This window comes from Mesoplodon bidens (assembly GCF_964165515.1).
Source record: "Mesoplodon bidens genome assembly, chromosome: 6".
Lineage (NCBI taxonomy): Eukaryota > Metazoa > Chordata > Mammalia > Artiodactyla > Ziphiidae > Mesoplodon > Mesoplodon bidens.
Window position 1 is genome coordinate 51,848,430 of NC_138162.1, and position 15,843 is coordinate 51,864,272.

At 43.0% G+C, this 15,843-nt stretch overlaps 1 protein-coding gene across 1 annotated transcript in view; it reads left to right on the plus strand.

The window, feature by feature from the left end:
- Positions 1 to 9,148: 9,148 nt before the first annotated feature.
- The window catches only part of LOC308618580 (MOB kinase activator 3B-like), a gene marked incomplete at its 3' end in the record, with an annotated part of 111,605 nt that continues 104,910 nt past the window's right edge, over positions 9,149 to 15,843 (plus strand). The window contains 1 exon segment of the mRNA XM_081236632.1: positions 9,149 to 9,760. Coding sequence (XP_081092758.1) covers positions 9,343 to 9,760 — 418 coding nt within the window. The 5' untranslated portion in view covers positions 9,149 to 9,342.

Here is a 15,843-nt window from a genome sequence, read left to right on the forward strand (position 1 = left end):
ACTTGAGTCATAACAGGATTCAAAGGATGATGACGATGATAGCAGCAGCCACGTTACTTAGTGCCTGCTGTGTTCCAAACATTTAACCAATATGCCCTCTGGAATTCCCACAGCAACCCTGCAGATGCTGTGTTCTTAGCTACTGGGCTATATTGCCTCCAAATTTTGCCTGCAGTTGGTGTTAGTTTTACCCATCCCACCAAGCTTAAAATAGTATTCTTTTGAAAATTAGAAATGTATTTTCCAATTTCCAGTCTTCTAGTGCATTTTGTGTTCTCTAACCCCCTTCAAAGATCTCTTGCAGTGGTTCCAGATGTCATACATAAATTTCCATAGTGCCAGGGATAAAAATTTTCCAGACTCTGAGACTCAAAGTCACTTAGAGTGTCTAAAAGTAAATAAGTCTGTTGATAGTTACAGGAACCAACTTCCTTGAATTTGAATGTTTTCCCTTTAAAGCAAGACTTTTCCAAGAAAGAATTGGCATATCCTGTCTCAAAGAGAAAGAAGGAAATGGTAATTGACAATGACCTTTATCCCAGTATCCGATGGAGGTTCTGAGTGACATCACACCAGCTGGTATACACCTTTGCTTTAAAAAGTAAAAATACATTTTTTATCTGCCTTATTTTTTTAATTTCAGCAATTAAATTAGCTCTACCTGTAGTTACCTCCTCATCCTCCATTTCTCTACTGGCACCTGCCTAAGTATTATGGTCTCAAATCATAAGGATTTTTTTCTAACCACAAAAATATTCTCTAGCTAGGCGAAAGATTTGGAAATAATAGAGAGCAAGTGGTTACTAACTTGGAGAAGTATTTTTCTTTTAAAAATTATTAAAATAATTAGGATGCCTTTCATGAATATTAAATGGGTCAACTGAGCATTTATCTTGCAATAATTTTGCTTTCACTATATATTTTTTTTTTTTGGCTGTACGCGGGCCTCTCACTGCTGTGGCCTCTCCCGCTGCGGAGCACAGGCTCCGGACACACAGGCTCCGTGGCCATGGCTCGCGGGCCCAGCCGCTCCGCGGCATGCGGGATCTTCCGGGACCGGGGCACGAACCCGTGTCCCCTGCATCGGCAGGCGGACTCTCAACCACTGCGCCACCAGGGAAGCCCTCACTATTTATTTTTAAAACTGTGGTAAGATTGAATCAACCCTATGCAAGGTAGAACCAAAGATTTGCCATCTCCCTCATTACTGGGAATCTAAGCCAGTCTCTACTGGGCTCAGGAAGGACTTTATTTAAGAGACCTTTATTCTCTTTAAGAAAATATGTTTTTAAAAGTCTGTCTTTTCTTCAGCACAGTGTGAGTATATGGTAAATTTAACCACACCAAGTAAATCCCACCCTTTTCTTCTCTTTCTTTTTTTTTCTTTTTAAGAAATTTATGTATTTATTTATTTTTGGCTGTGTTGGGTCTTCATTGCTGTGCACAGCCTTCCTCTAGTTGCAGCGAGTGGAGAATAATCTTTGTTGCAGTGCGCGGGCTTCTTATTGTGGTGGCTTCTCCTGTTGCAGAGCGCGGGCTCTAGGTACGCAAGCTTCAGTAGTTGTGGCGCGCAGGCTCAGTAGTTGTGGCGCGCAGGCCCTAGAGAGCAGGCTCAGTAGTTGTGGCCACGGGCTTAGTTGCTCCTCAGCATGTGGGATCTTCCCGGACCAGGGCTCGATCCCATGTTCCCTGCTTTGGCAGGCAAATGCTTAACCACTGCGCCACCGGGGAAGTCCCTAAATCCCACCCTTTTCTATCCTTCCACTCTTTTTACTCTTTCTTACCATCAAGTGTCCTCTTCTGAATGGTGATGTTTCTGAGTCTGTGAAATGAAGAATCATTTTGGGTCTCTGCTGTAAACACCTGTGCATTGATCAATCACTGCTATTGCTGCCACTGCAGTATACCAGCTTGCATGCAATATTTTCCTCTTTGGAATATTTACTCCTATTTTTAATGCTAGACTGTCCACACTGGTGACTAAAATATACAAATGAAACAATGAAAATGCAACTTGAATGGATATTGAAGAGTTAGAAATTGATGGGGAGTGATGGTTATGCAACAGACTTCTGTAAGGCTGCACCTGTTTGTACTGATTTCATCTGTGTTCAGAAATAACCTGGGCATTTTAAAGCTCTGAAATCATACATGCCTTTGAAGATTAAAATGAGGCAGCACTGTCTCTCCCAACTGGTCTAAAACGCAACGGTACAGCAGCTCAAAGTTGAGGAAGTCGATTAGTTGGGCCACAAAAAAGAAAAAGGCAAGATGGCTTCTCAGGCAGGAATCTCTCCAATTTTTGGATTGTTTTGTGAGCAAAGACAGTACCTAATGACTAGGCAGGAGTAAAACACTACATAAAGGTTGATAGAGTCACTTTTTAGGCACAATCCTTTTGTTGGAGCCTGAGAAGGTTAGATGATGTTGAATTTATTCACACACACACACACACACACACACACGCACTCCTCTAAAATAAAAACCTAATGTACTTTTATTCAATATTTGGAGTGTGAGAGGAGGGTTCCATGGACTATTCTAGCCATAAAGCGAAAAAAATAGTGGGAAGATAATAAATCAGGTGAGTTATTCTTTAATTCTGAAGAGCTGGAATTTTAGGTAACACATGGGAAAGAACAGCCCATTTGAGAGAGAAGTTGGACAGATGTCTTGACTTTTCAGGACAGCCCAGCAGTTGGAAATATCTGACCTCAGTGCGTAGGCAGTGAACTTACAGTTTGAGGTGGAGTCCCCAAATAATGAAAGGTAGGAGGTCCAATTTGGTTTCACTTTTGTCGTTTCACTTTGATGCAAAGGGTTCTTCATTCACTGTCATTTATTCATTCATTCAGCCAACATTCAGTGAAGTCGGCTCTGTTCCAGGCACCATCCTAGCTCCTGGGACCCCAGCAATGAAGATGGCATGGACTCCCTCATGTGGGGTCCTTCTGGGGCCCCCATTTTCCTCATGGCCTTCCTGTAGTGGATTGCCCTGCCAGCTGGTCTTGCCAGGAGGAGTGCTTCATCCCACAGAGGAGACATTAAACCTCCTTTCCCCGACTAATATCTCTCTGGTCCCTCTACTTTCTGTCCTGCCTGCCCTTCTGTACCTCCAACGTCTCTAGAGGTGGTCACAGCTAAAGAGGACGCATCTCAGGAGTGGATGGGAGAGCTGTTTCATTTCTTCCTTATCCTTGGTGAGGAGTCTTTGATTTTTCAACTAATAAGTCAGCAGACATCAGTAGGAAAAGAAAAATAAGAACTTTTCTTGCCAGTGTTGCTTAGTTACCTTGTCAACATTCCCTTGCAGCCCAGCTGAATGCTCTCTGCATATTTTTATAGTGCACATGTTTTATTGCTATAATTGATCTATTTAGCAGAAAATATGGAGAACACATGGAGCGCCTGTCAATTTTATGCTGTTTATTTGAATCAATTTATGCTGTTTACTTGAAATTTAAGAGAATTTTTCTCTTCACTGTCTTTTTCATTCCTAACCTGAGTAATACCGTGAAGGAATCCCATCATGATCCATGTTGGGGCATTTAATTTTGTAGCTAAAAAAGCAAAAGCCAATGAACTGACCTCAGAACTAGACAGCAAGCTGTGGACTTTTCAAAGGCAGGGCCCAAGTTTTAATTAACTTTGTGTCCTTGGTGCCTAGCCCTTTAGTGAAGGTTTATTGGTTGAATGAGCAGTTAGCTTCAAACATTTCTTAAGAACCAGGATTGTAGTGGGTGTTATTCATAACATAGAATTTGCCATAGTTTTTAGCCACAGAGCAAAGCTGGTGACTTGTTCTTTTCTTTCTGGAGACTGAACAAAGACAGAGAATAACGACAGTGTCGTTGCTAGTCCCACATTTTATTTAGTCAAAGCAGCTTTTGTGCCTGAGGCTGCCATGGCAGTAGCAGCAGCCATAGTCCATCTGGCATTTATGACAAGGTCTTTGCTGGGAACGTCCTGAGTTCTGGGGCTGTGCTATCCAAATCAATGCAGATCAAGAGACCTGGTCATTGTCACTATCTGTCAAGGCAATTGTATTCAAAACACTGAGTCTCTCATTCTTTTTCTCACATACACACACTCAGCCGATAACTAGGTTTATGAAGCAAACTGTTGACAAAACAACGAAGGGAAGTTTATTTAGTCCTCCCCTTTCCCAGCCAGTAGGGCAGCCCACTAACCCAGTACTCCTTAAAACATATACTTCTGAGATTTTGTTGAAATTCAGGCTCAGATGTACTAGGTCTGGGGAGAGGCCTGAGAGTCTGCATTTCTGGCAAGCTCTCTTAGTTAGATCAGGCCTTGATACTTAAAGTGTCATCCGTGGGCCAATAGATTTGGCATCACTTGGGAACTTGTTAGGCCTGCAGACTCTTAGGTGCCACCCCAGACCTACTGGATCAGAACCTGCATTTTAACAAGATCCCATGTTCACATTTGAGAAGCACTGCTCTAACCATGTAATAAGCCTACAGTGTCAATTATGGGCAAGGGTCCTGCTGGGGCTCTGGGTTGAAAGTAAGGTTAGATGGATTTCTTTTTTTTTTTTTTTTAACATCTTTATTGGAATATAATTGCTTTACAATGTTGTGTTAGTTTCTGCTGTATGACAAAGTGAATCAGCTATATGTATACATATATCCCCATGTAGATGGATTTCTTGTTGCCTTTTTACTTCAAAACTCTTTTGGGTACCTGCCTCAGTAGAGCATCTGAAGCTCAGATAAAGACATGGACAGATGCCTCTTTGTTCAGTCATTCAGTGGTGTAATGAATTTTATCCATCCTGGAGTGCCATTGTCTTTAAACACAGGGGCCCACTGACCAACCTATCCCTTCTCCAGAAAACTTTATTCTAGACAGAAAAGTTTGAACGGGAGAGACATGTCTGAGCATGTTAAAATGATGAACACATTTGCAACAGCATTAGGAGATGGAAGTGTCCGTTTTCTCATCTGTAAAATGCAGATAATAATACCACCTGTTCTAGCTTCCTTTATAGGCTTGTGAGGAGCTTTGACATCTACCTGTGAAGGGGCTTTGAAAACATAAGGATGTTCATGAGATTTTAAAGCAACTTTAGTGAGAAAAAAATCATATATATTTCAGCACTGGAGAGGTCTGGATTCAAAACTTAGCCTTACCATCTACTAATTTTGTGATTTCTGCAAAATTATTTCATATGATTGAGCCTCAATTTCTTTTTATATAAAATGGTCATAAAATCATCCATCATGCAAGGTTGTAGTGAGGATTAAAATGTTAATAATATACATAAAAATCTGGTGCATAGTAGAGTTTAATAAATGGTAGCCAAGAGCAGCACATTAAGGGACTTGGTTGAGAAATAATCTTACAAAGATGACTGTTCCCTCAGGTAAGCCTGTTACACTGGAGCAAAAAGGAAGAGTGACTTTAAAGCTGGTTAAACGTTTGAATAAACACCCATCCACTTCAAGAGATTGATGTCTTGAAGTTTGTTTTCTAAGTATGTCTGGAAGAAAAGTTCCCAAACCTCAAACAAGGTTTTTTTTTTAATTTAAATATTAGTGAGTACCAGCCACTGGCGGGTTTTGCGATTAGGAGGATTTGCAATGATTATCTGTCTCATTCACACACTCTCAACAGAGGTGCCAGAGGGACTTGGTAGTGTCCATGAGAGCCTGGCACTGGTACGGAGGAAGGTTTCCACATTGGTGTCCGTGCACCCAGACATGCCAGGCCCTGGGGAAACAGCAGAATTAGTGATAACGAGGGTCATGTAAGGTGATGAGATTGCTCTGAGGACCGTGGGAATTGATTGATGGTACCCTCATTATCAGAATAACAGAACAGCAAGTCTTATTTACTGGAGACATGAGGGGGCAGCTGTTGGGCTATTGCTGCTTTACTGTCATCAATTAAACATTTGTGATACAGAGGGACTTGTCTATTTTAAGAGAAAATAAACGTCCTTGTCCTCCTTTCCCTATCTTCCCAAGCTCTAGCTCATATTTTTATTTTGGAAATGCTCTTTGAAGGCCCTCGGCTTTCTAAAGTCTCTTTTCAGGCAGGCTAAGCCTTTGGGATGGTATTCTTTTGAAGAAGAGATTGCTACAGTGTGCAGAATTTGTGTGGTGATAACCTTCCTGGTGATATATATATATATATATATATATATATATATATATATTTTTTTTTTTTTTTGCGGTACGCGGGCCTCTCACTGTTGTGGCCTCTCCCGTTGCGGAGCACAGGCTCCGGACGCGCAGGCTCAGCGGCCATGGCTCACGTGCCCAGCCGCTCCGCAGCATGTGGGATCTTCCCGGACCGGACCCTGCCTGCATCGGCAGGCAGACTCTCAACCACTGCGCCACCAGGGAAGCCCCCTGGTGATCTTCTGAAGTACTGTGAATGTGATTTCACAGACAGCCAAAGGTAGGGTGTCACATGATCCGCTTTTCTGCACGGATCTCTTTGAGAGGGTGTGTACACTCGAGGCCAGGTGACGAGGGACAAGAACACCTCACTGACAATATGGCCTTGCAGTGAAAACCTAACAGGAAGAGGGTGGGCTTAAGAGGGAGGGAGTGAGCCGACCAAGGCTGCAGGGAGGCTGCAGGGAGTGGCCAGAAGAGGCATTCAGCTGAATAATCAGCAGTTCTGAGTGAAGCGCAGAGCCTGTGAGAGGCAGTCGGAATGTCTTAGATGGTTTTTGTTTTTGTTTTGCTGGAATAACTTAAGGTTGAATGCATCACTGAACCGTGTTTGAGTGTGGCATAGCAGAGGAGTGGATCAGTGGATCCTGCTTCAAGTCCATTTTAACTGATGCCATGATGGACTCTTCTGACTCTGGCCACAGCTGTTGGCTCATTTTGCTAGGGTTTGGCCCATGAATGGATCAGTGATCTCCTCTCTGTTTCCAGGCCACAGGACATCTTCTTCACTTCCAGCCAGTCGATACTTGTGGTCTTTGGGGAATACATGGACGGAAGCTCTAGGTAAAGGGGCTTCATGAATCAGCAGGAAGGACAGGTTGAAGAGCATCACTTTTTAGAATGTAAGGCTACGTGGAAAGAGCATTTGCTAGCAATCAAAAACTGAATTTTGATCCTAGCCATGTCCCTACTCACTATGGGACCTTGTTCAGCAAGTAATTTTTTTTTTTGCGGTATGCAGGCCTCTCACTGTTGTGGCCTCTCCCGTTGCGGAGCACAACAGGCTCTGTGGCATGTGGGGTCTTCCCGGAACAGGGCACGAACCCGTGTCCCCTGCATCAGCAGGTGGGCTCTCAACCACTGCGCCACCAGGGAAGCCCTCAGCAAGTAATTTTATCTCTTGGAGACCCAGGGATATTGATACCTACTACAAATCTACTGCACCTATTCTAAATCTGCTATAAATCACACCAGAATTTTAAAAGGGTCAAATGAGGTGATGGAGAAGAGAGCACTGAAGACTTCAGAGCTGCCCTGTCCAGTATGGTAGCCACTAGCTGCATGTGGCTTTTTGGATTATTAATTAATTAATTAAGTCAATCAATTATTTAATTAATTAGAATGAAATAAAATGAAAAATTCAGTTTCTCAGTCACACTAGCCACCTTTTAAGTGCTCAGTAGCCACATGTGGTTAGTGTGTGCCATACTGGACAAAAAAGATACAGAACATTTGCGTTATCACAGAAAGTTTTATCAGGTAGTGCTTCAAAGCACTATTTAGGATGTAAAGGATGGCATGTTGTAAGGGTGATAAATTCTGTCCTAGTTAGGGGTTCTTAGAAAGAAACAACCCACTCAAGTTAGCTGGAGTAAAATGAGATAATTGACTAATTCAAGAAAAATGTATGTGTCCCAAGGGTTGGAAACACAACTAGGCTTCACGAGGAAATGGAACCAGTTCCTAGAAGACTATCAAGAACAAAAGAAGCTACTCTCTCCCCACTGTCTCCCTTTCTCTGGTCTTCCTCTGCCTGTGGTCACTTGTGCCCTTGTCTCTGTTTCTCTGTCTGTGCATATGGCTTCTTTCTTTCTCTCCTCTTCCTCCTTCACTTCTTCCTCCTCTTCTTCTCAACCCCTCCCCCTTTCCTCCCTCCCCTCTCTGCAGACCAGCTTTCTCAACTGTACTACACATGGTCCAAATAGGGCTCAAGCAGACCCAATTTTGTAAAAAAATTGTTTAAGTATCATTGATTTACAGTGTTGTATTAGTTTCTGGTGTACAGCAAAGTGGTTCAGTTACACATATATAATAGTTTGCATTTGTTAATCCCAAACTCCCAATCCCATCCCTCCTCCCTCTTGGCAACCACAAGTCTGCTGTCTATGTCTGTGAGTCTGTTTCTGTTTTGTAAATAAGTTCGTTTGTGTCATATTTTAGATTCCACATATAAGTGTTATCATATGGTATTTGTCTTTCTCTGTCTGACTGACTTCAGTTGGTACAATAAACTCCAGGTCCATCCATGTTGCTGCAAATGGCATTATTTCATTCTTTTTCATGGCTGAGTAGTATTCCATTGTATATATGTGTGTGTGTGTGTATATATATAATCACATTTTCTTTATCCATTCATCTGTTGATAGACATTTAGGTTGTTTCCATGTCTCCATGTCTTGGCTATTGCAAATAGCATCAAGCAGACCCAGTTTTCATCACTTCTCAGGGATAATGCCCAAAGGCTGGATCCTGATTCCAAATTCCTGGGGAAGCCAGCTGGGTGTGATAGCTACCCCTGCTCCAATCAGCTGTATCCAGGTGGATGGGGGTAGTGTCCTTATGCTTACTCAATAGGGGCAAGTTGGGGGGTGGGGCAGATGCTCTAAAAAGGAGCATATGGGGATGTGTCATTGACTAACATGCTCATCCATAACACCTTGGAGCAGTCCATTGAAACTATGATCACACAGGGAAAAGTTCCAGAGATTTGATCAAGGCCATGAAGAAAAAGGGTGTGATACTTTTCCTCCTTTGGCTATTTGGTCATATGATTTGATCACCAATCCAGATTCTCAGGGGTTTGGCTTATCTTCCATGTCCTTATACCTGGATGAAAGTGGGCACAGCCAGAAGTGAGATGGAAGTCAGGTCTAAGCCTTTGTCATTTCTTAAATGCAAATGGGACACTAATGAGACCCTTTTCTCTCCTGCCTTTAGGAAGAAACATGAGGTTCCCCTGGAAATCATTCAAGAGGAAGATGGAAGGGGCTGTCTAAAAAGAGATTGAAAGCTGCAGACCGCAAGACTGGGGCCAGAGGGCTGGCAGTGGAAAACCCTGTTGGGTTGTGATCTCTCGTTGAAAAGTCCCAGTTGCCTTTTTGCTTCCTGCAGGAGGAAGCAAGAGAAGGAGAAGACCATGTCCATAGCCTTGAAGCAGGTGTTCAACAAGGACGAGACCTTCCTGCCAAAGAGGAAATTTGAACCTGGCGCACAGAGGTTCGAACTCCACAGACGGGCTCAGGCATCCCTCAACTCAGGCGTGGACCTGAGGGCAGCTGTGCAGCTGCCCAGCAGGGAGGACCAGAACGACTGGGTGGCAGTGCACGTGGTGGACTTCTTCAATCGGATCAACCTCATCTACGGTACCATCTGTGAGTTCTGCACTGAGCGGACCTGCCCTGTGATGTCAGGGGGCCCCAAATACGAGTATCGGTGGCAGGATGACCTCAAGTACAAGAAGCCGACTGCACTGCCAGCCCCCCAGTACATGAACCTTCTCATGGATTGGATTGAAGTCCAGATCAACAATGAGGACATATTTCCAACGTGTGTGGGTAAGTCCATGACCAGCTTCCTGGTTATTTTGTCACCTTCCACCGAAGCTTGGAGGGTTTGCAGAGGCTTCTTCTGGGATGGCCTTTGAATGCTGGATAGCACCTATATCAGTGTTTCCCTAAATTCCATCACTCACATATTAGCAATTTCTTTTTCTGGATCTAAGGACCTTATTGAAAAAACAATCATTTCTAGACCACTTAGAATTATTTTGTAGACCTAAATAGTGGGAAACACTGGCTTGATGAAAAGTTGGATTTGATCTTATTGGCTTCCTTAGGATTAGACTCCAAACCCACCCAGAGCTCCTGGTAAAATTTTTAATTTGGAGCTAATTAACTAGTTAGTTACATTAACTCTGGTGCAATTATTGGTACTCGTCTCTCAGGGTAAGAAATCCCAGTGTGAGAATCCGTGGATTTGTTTGGGAATCAAGCAGACAGGCAGTTGGCATTTTGGAGAAATAAGATCCTGGCATTCTCTTCTTCCCTCTCCTGATCACAGGTATTAATTTCAGTCTGTACTATTAACTCTGGACCCTTGTGTAGCTGCTAGACCAACCCGGACACCTGAAATGCAAATGCTTTTGTTTGCTTTGTGCTCTGAGCCATAAAACTCTTCAAGGGGAGAGACCAGACCTTTCCTATCTCTTATATTTCTTTATGCTGCTGATTATTGAATCTGCATGCCTGGCAGGTTGAATTCAGAATTCAGTTTTTAGGGCCTTAGGTTCAGTAAAGATGAGCATTCTCTTCTTTCCACTGTTGTACCTGTGATACCTAGCTTGGTGCCCTGGAACCTTTTAGGCACTCGGGAACTATTTGTGGAATGGTTGAAAAAACACTTATGCTGCTGGAAAATATTATTGAAAAGCTCTGAGACAGTTGGAGTATTAAAAAAAAAAAACGTTTGAAACACATTGCTAAAATCACCTTTAGATGGGGCATGTGTGTCCCCATGTGGCATATGGAAAGTTGAAGTGGGGTGTATGGAAGTAATTATGTTTATACCAGAAAAAAAAATGTATATAAATTGATTAGGGCAGTATGTCCATCTTGAAATATTCAGCACACAAACCAATCTGCTCAGAATCCTCGTGTTGCCTTGACTTGTCCAGTTTTCTCACATACTTTCTCTCTGCTGTCCCTTGTTAGGGCAGGAAGTGGGGGGTATGGCAGCACAACCCGCCTTGGTTGGCTCACCAGCATAGGAGGAAGAAGGCAGGTTTCAGAAACTCCCCTGGCTGTATAATTGGTGCCTTGGAGGAGTAGCAGTTTCCTAGGTTCATGTCTTTTTTGCACTTTCATTGACTGTCAGAGGCTTCCTTTTGGATCTGGGGGGAATTTGTCTTTTCCAAAAGCATTACAAGCAACTGCCAATGACTGTGCAGAACATACAACAGCAGTAAAGGTAAATAAATGTGGGCAAGGATCCCTCCTTGCTGCCCTTCCCCTTCTGTTTCTTTGATGCTTTGAACTCTGGGCACTTCTGTTCTCTCTGGCAGTTGTGGTTACCACATAGAGCTGCTGACCAGAAATAACATCACAGAGCCTGGTGTGTTACTTAAGAGGGAGGAAGCTTCTGGCCATCTCCCTGGAAAGTAGAACATCATAGGTGATTTTAGACTTTGCTTGGAGGAAATTACTGGCTGCCGCCAGATCCCCCAGAGCAAATGACTTTGCTTTCTTTTTCTAGATGGTTTCCTTAGCCATTCAGTGTGCTTGGGGAACAGTCACCTGATCAGAATCCTCTATTTCAGCTCTTCCCAATCTGTGCCGCACAGTACAAAAGTGTTTTGGGAGCTCTTAATAGGTGCACTGTGATTTTTTTTTTTCTCCCATGGAAAAATAAGTTTGGGAAATGCGGAGTGAAATTGATTTCTTTACTGCAGGACTTTAAATATACTAATGTGCATTATACATCTCCAAGAAAAGAATACGTTAGTAAGTAGTGTATCCTAATTTGAACCTGGTACCTTCTTTTGTTTTTTGTTTTTTTTAATGGAACACTATTAGCATCTTTTGGGAAATGTTCATCTATATAGAGTTGTCAAACTGTCCTTTGTATCAGAATTACTTGGACCTTCTTCTCAAAATGCAGATTCCTTGGTCCTCCCCCTCAACAACTAAATCAGAATCTCTTAGGTGAGGCCTAAGAATCTGTACTTTTGGTAAGCTCCTCCCACCCCTCTTGTTCATTGTAACCACCCAGAATGCTTTTTATTCTCCCCAGGAACAGTTTGTTTCTTACCTCTCTGGTTTTAACCATGTCATTCTCTCCTTTGGAATCCCCTTCTAGTGAATTCTTATGCATCCTTTATACCATCTCAGGCTTCCCTGGTGGTCCAGTGGTTAAGACTCCTCCATGCTTCAATGCAGGAGGCGCGAGTTTGATCCCTGGTTGGGGAACTAAGATCCCACATGCTGTGTGGCGTGACCAAAAATTTTTTTTTTTAAAAATGAACTTTAGGGGCTTCCCTGGTGGCGCAGTGGTTGAGAGTCCGCCTGCTGATGCAGGGGACACGGGTTCGTGCCCCGGTCCGGGAGGATCCCACATGCCACGGAGCGGCTGGGCCCGTGAGCCATGGCCGCTGAGCCTGTGCGTCCGGAGCCTGTGCTCTGCAACGGGAGAGGCCACAAGAGTGAGAGGCCTGCATACCGCAAAAAAAAAAAAAAAAAAGAACTTTATACCATCTCCTCTGTGAAGACTCTCATCTTTTAGAATATAAGCCCCTTCAAGTTATAGAATATGTCTTATGCATTTGAATATCCCCGCACTAAGTCCAGTCCTGGTGCCTTATAAGTTGTTGGATGGATGGATGGATGGATGGATGGATGGATGGAAAAATAATCTTTATAAAGGTCCAGCATGTGTGTGGTGCTGGTGATCAAAGTGAAGTTAAACAAATGTCTCTGAATCTCTTTATCACCATTCCTGGGTATTTCCCGTACCTTGCCTTCCACAGGGTTTAATTATGTCTGTTTAACTTTTCCAAGGTTAAAATGTTAGGGGTCAGTAAAAACCACCACCATCCACCATCACCCTGAGGGTCTTCATTAGTATCCTTCTCACCTCTGCTATTTGTCCTCAGACAATACTGTTGCTGTCTTTGCAAGAACTTATCTTTTAGGAGCCACTTTCTCTATGAGAATTCATTTCCTCCTCTTCTTCCTCCCCCTGATTCCAGCCTACTTTCCTTCTTTTTGATCTTGGTGCTGCCATGAGTCATTATCATGGAAATGATCAAGACGTCTGTCAGGATAAAGTAAAAGAGGAATTCCCAGCCAACAGCAGACCCTGGGTGGATGAGAAATTTGGGAGTTCTGCTTCACATTATGGCTTTGAATCCTGGTCATATTTCTGTCTTCTGGCCTGGGAATTGGGAGGGTTTGAAACTTCCCCTCCTCTCCACTGTGATCCGAGGAACTAGAACCGGAAAATACAGACAGATGTGAAGGCTTCACCCTTAGTTAGGTATTAAAGGATATAAACAGCTGTTGATCTCTACCATTGAGACATGGAGGAAAGAAAAGCTTTCATCTGTTTCTGGATTCTGGTTTAACTCGGATACCCGGGCTATTTCAGAAGTCGAGCCTTCTCAGTTGGGAGAATACCAAACAGATGTGGCTGCCTCGTGAACCAGAGTCTCCTCCAGTCTCCCTTGATCCTTCCCAGCTTCCCTTGTTGAAAAGCCAACAGATGTTCCTGCAAAAGCTCCCAAGACAGCAGTAACTTCAGAAGCAAGGGCCACCTCCTCTTTGATTGTATCTCTTTAGCCACTTTTAGAGGTAACGTTTGAAAAGTAGAAAGCACAGCCACCCACTTTTTAAAATTCCATTGCCTGTCTAATTACAATAATTTTTATGTTCTAGCCCCCAGTTTCCCTGTTTTTCTGTTATATAATAGGACTTAAATCTCAGATCTGACACTCAGAAAAAAAGGAGTGGAAAACTTAGCACTCCTCCAACTCATGTTTTTAAAAAGTCTTTGAGCAGGAGGAATTTAAAAAATAATGACATGATCTCACCTACCTCTATGGTTTTAGAATAAATGGGTGTCAGGGAAGGGGAGAGCAAGGAAAGGAAGCAAAGGAAGGGAGAGAAGCCAGGAGGGAGCTCACATGTGAGTTTGCTAAGTGCCAGGCACTATACTTGCTACTGTTAATCTTTCTTAATGCTTATAATAACTGAATGAATTAAATATGCCATTTTACCAGTTAGGAAGCTGACATTTAAACAAGCAAAGGGTTTCCCAAGGTTGTACAGCTAATCAGTCATTTAGAAGTCAGGGTTTGAACTCAAGAGTGGCCAAAAATCTATGCCCTTGTCACCCACTACCATTTACAGAATGAATCGTTATTCTGCAAATTTCCATCACATGGTGAAAGACTTCTCAATCATGGTTTTAAGAGGTTGTCTAGGGTGGGAAAAAATTCAGAAAGGCTGAATTTTGGTATAAGTTTTAAAGAAATGATTATTTGTTTCTGTTTGTCCCTATTTTATTATTTTTTTAAAAACAAGATTCTTTTTTAAAATAACTTTATTTATTTATTTATTTTTGGCTGTGTTGGGTCTTCATTGCTGTACGCGGGCTTTCTCTAGTTGCGGTGAGCGGGGGCTACTCTTCGTTGCGGTACGCACGCTTCTCATTGCAGTGGCTTCTCTTGTTGTGGAGCACAGGCTCTAGGGGCGTGGACTTCAGTAGTTGTGGCTCGTGGGCTCTAGAGTGCAGGCTCAGTAGTTGTGGAGCACGGGCTTAGTTGCTCTGCAGCATGTAGGATCTTCCCGGACCAGGGCTTGAACCCTTGTCGCCTGCATTGGCAGGCGGATTCTTAACCACTGTGCCACCAGGGAAGCCCTGCCCCCTATTTTAAAAAATCACCCCTGAAATGCCTGAGGAGTGTGTCCATGAGACTGCAGCTGAGTTTCATCCTCTCTCAAAATATTGTGGCAGGAAACATAAGGCTATAAAAATGTCCATAGGGATGAGCTTTTCAGACATGGCATGTTGGGGAACTGAGTTTATAATTAGCCTTTAAATTTTAACTTTTTATTTTCTGTTGTCTCCCTCCTGGTTTTTTATTTTTATGTAAATCTATGTAACACTGGTAAGACAGCATGTATGTCAACAAAATATATTTACAGTGTGGTAGGACTAGCACTGGGCTTGTAGACAGAGACTAGCTCTGCTATTACAAGATGCTGTGTGACATTGGTAGACACATAACCTCTGAGCTTGCATTTCTCTGTGTAAAGATTCTGATCTTACAGGACTGTTGTAAAGATTAAATGAGGCAGTGTGAGTAAAAACACCCAGCCCAGAGCCATAAGCCCCTATAAGAGGTGCTAAAAAACAAATGTGTGTCAGCTGCCTCTCTCTCTGCATGCGTTTCTACTTAACTGTCAACCAAAACTCTTGGAGCCCACTAGATGATTTCTGAATGGTATCCCCAGAAAAAAGCAAGACACATTGTAAGAGAATCAGCATGATTTTTAAAAAATGGTTGATGAATTGCTCTGTGATGGGGGTCATAAATACCTTCCAAGACTCTGGGAAATTTCAGTGTCTCTCTAGGAGCTAGACCAACTCCTGGTGTCAGGGATGAACACTTAACCCTTTAGACAGAAAGCTACTAGGAAGGATTGTTTTGTTTGGTTTTCAGAAGACTGAGTACTGAATGTGCCCACGTCCAGTGTCAGTCCGGCAAACCTCAGCAGAGACTGGGTGCAGGTTAGCTGGGGAAGAGGGGAGACTAGCTTACTAGTCACATCTGGCACAAGCCATTCATTAAAATCAGTGCTGGGTGAGCTGCCCTGGATTTGACCTCTCAAGAGGATGGGGAAAGAGTTCTCAGTGCCCAGGAATGAAGCCTCCAAGATTGCCTTTTGAACTGGCAAGTTTTTCTAAGACTCTGGAAACATGTTTTGCCTTTGGGATCTGATAAACTGGCTCCCTAAGAATTTACTCGTTGGGAAGGCATCATAATAAAGCTCCAATTTTCTGAATACATACTACCCTCCACGCTTTACCTGCATCATATCGTTTAATCTGTAAAATAACCCCGTAAGGCGGGCATTATGAG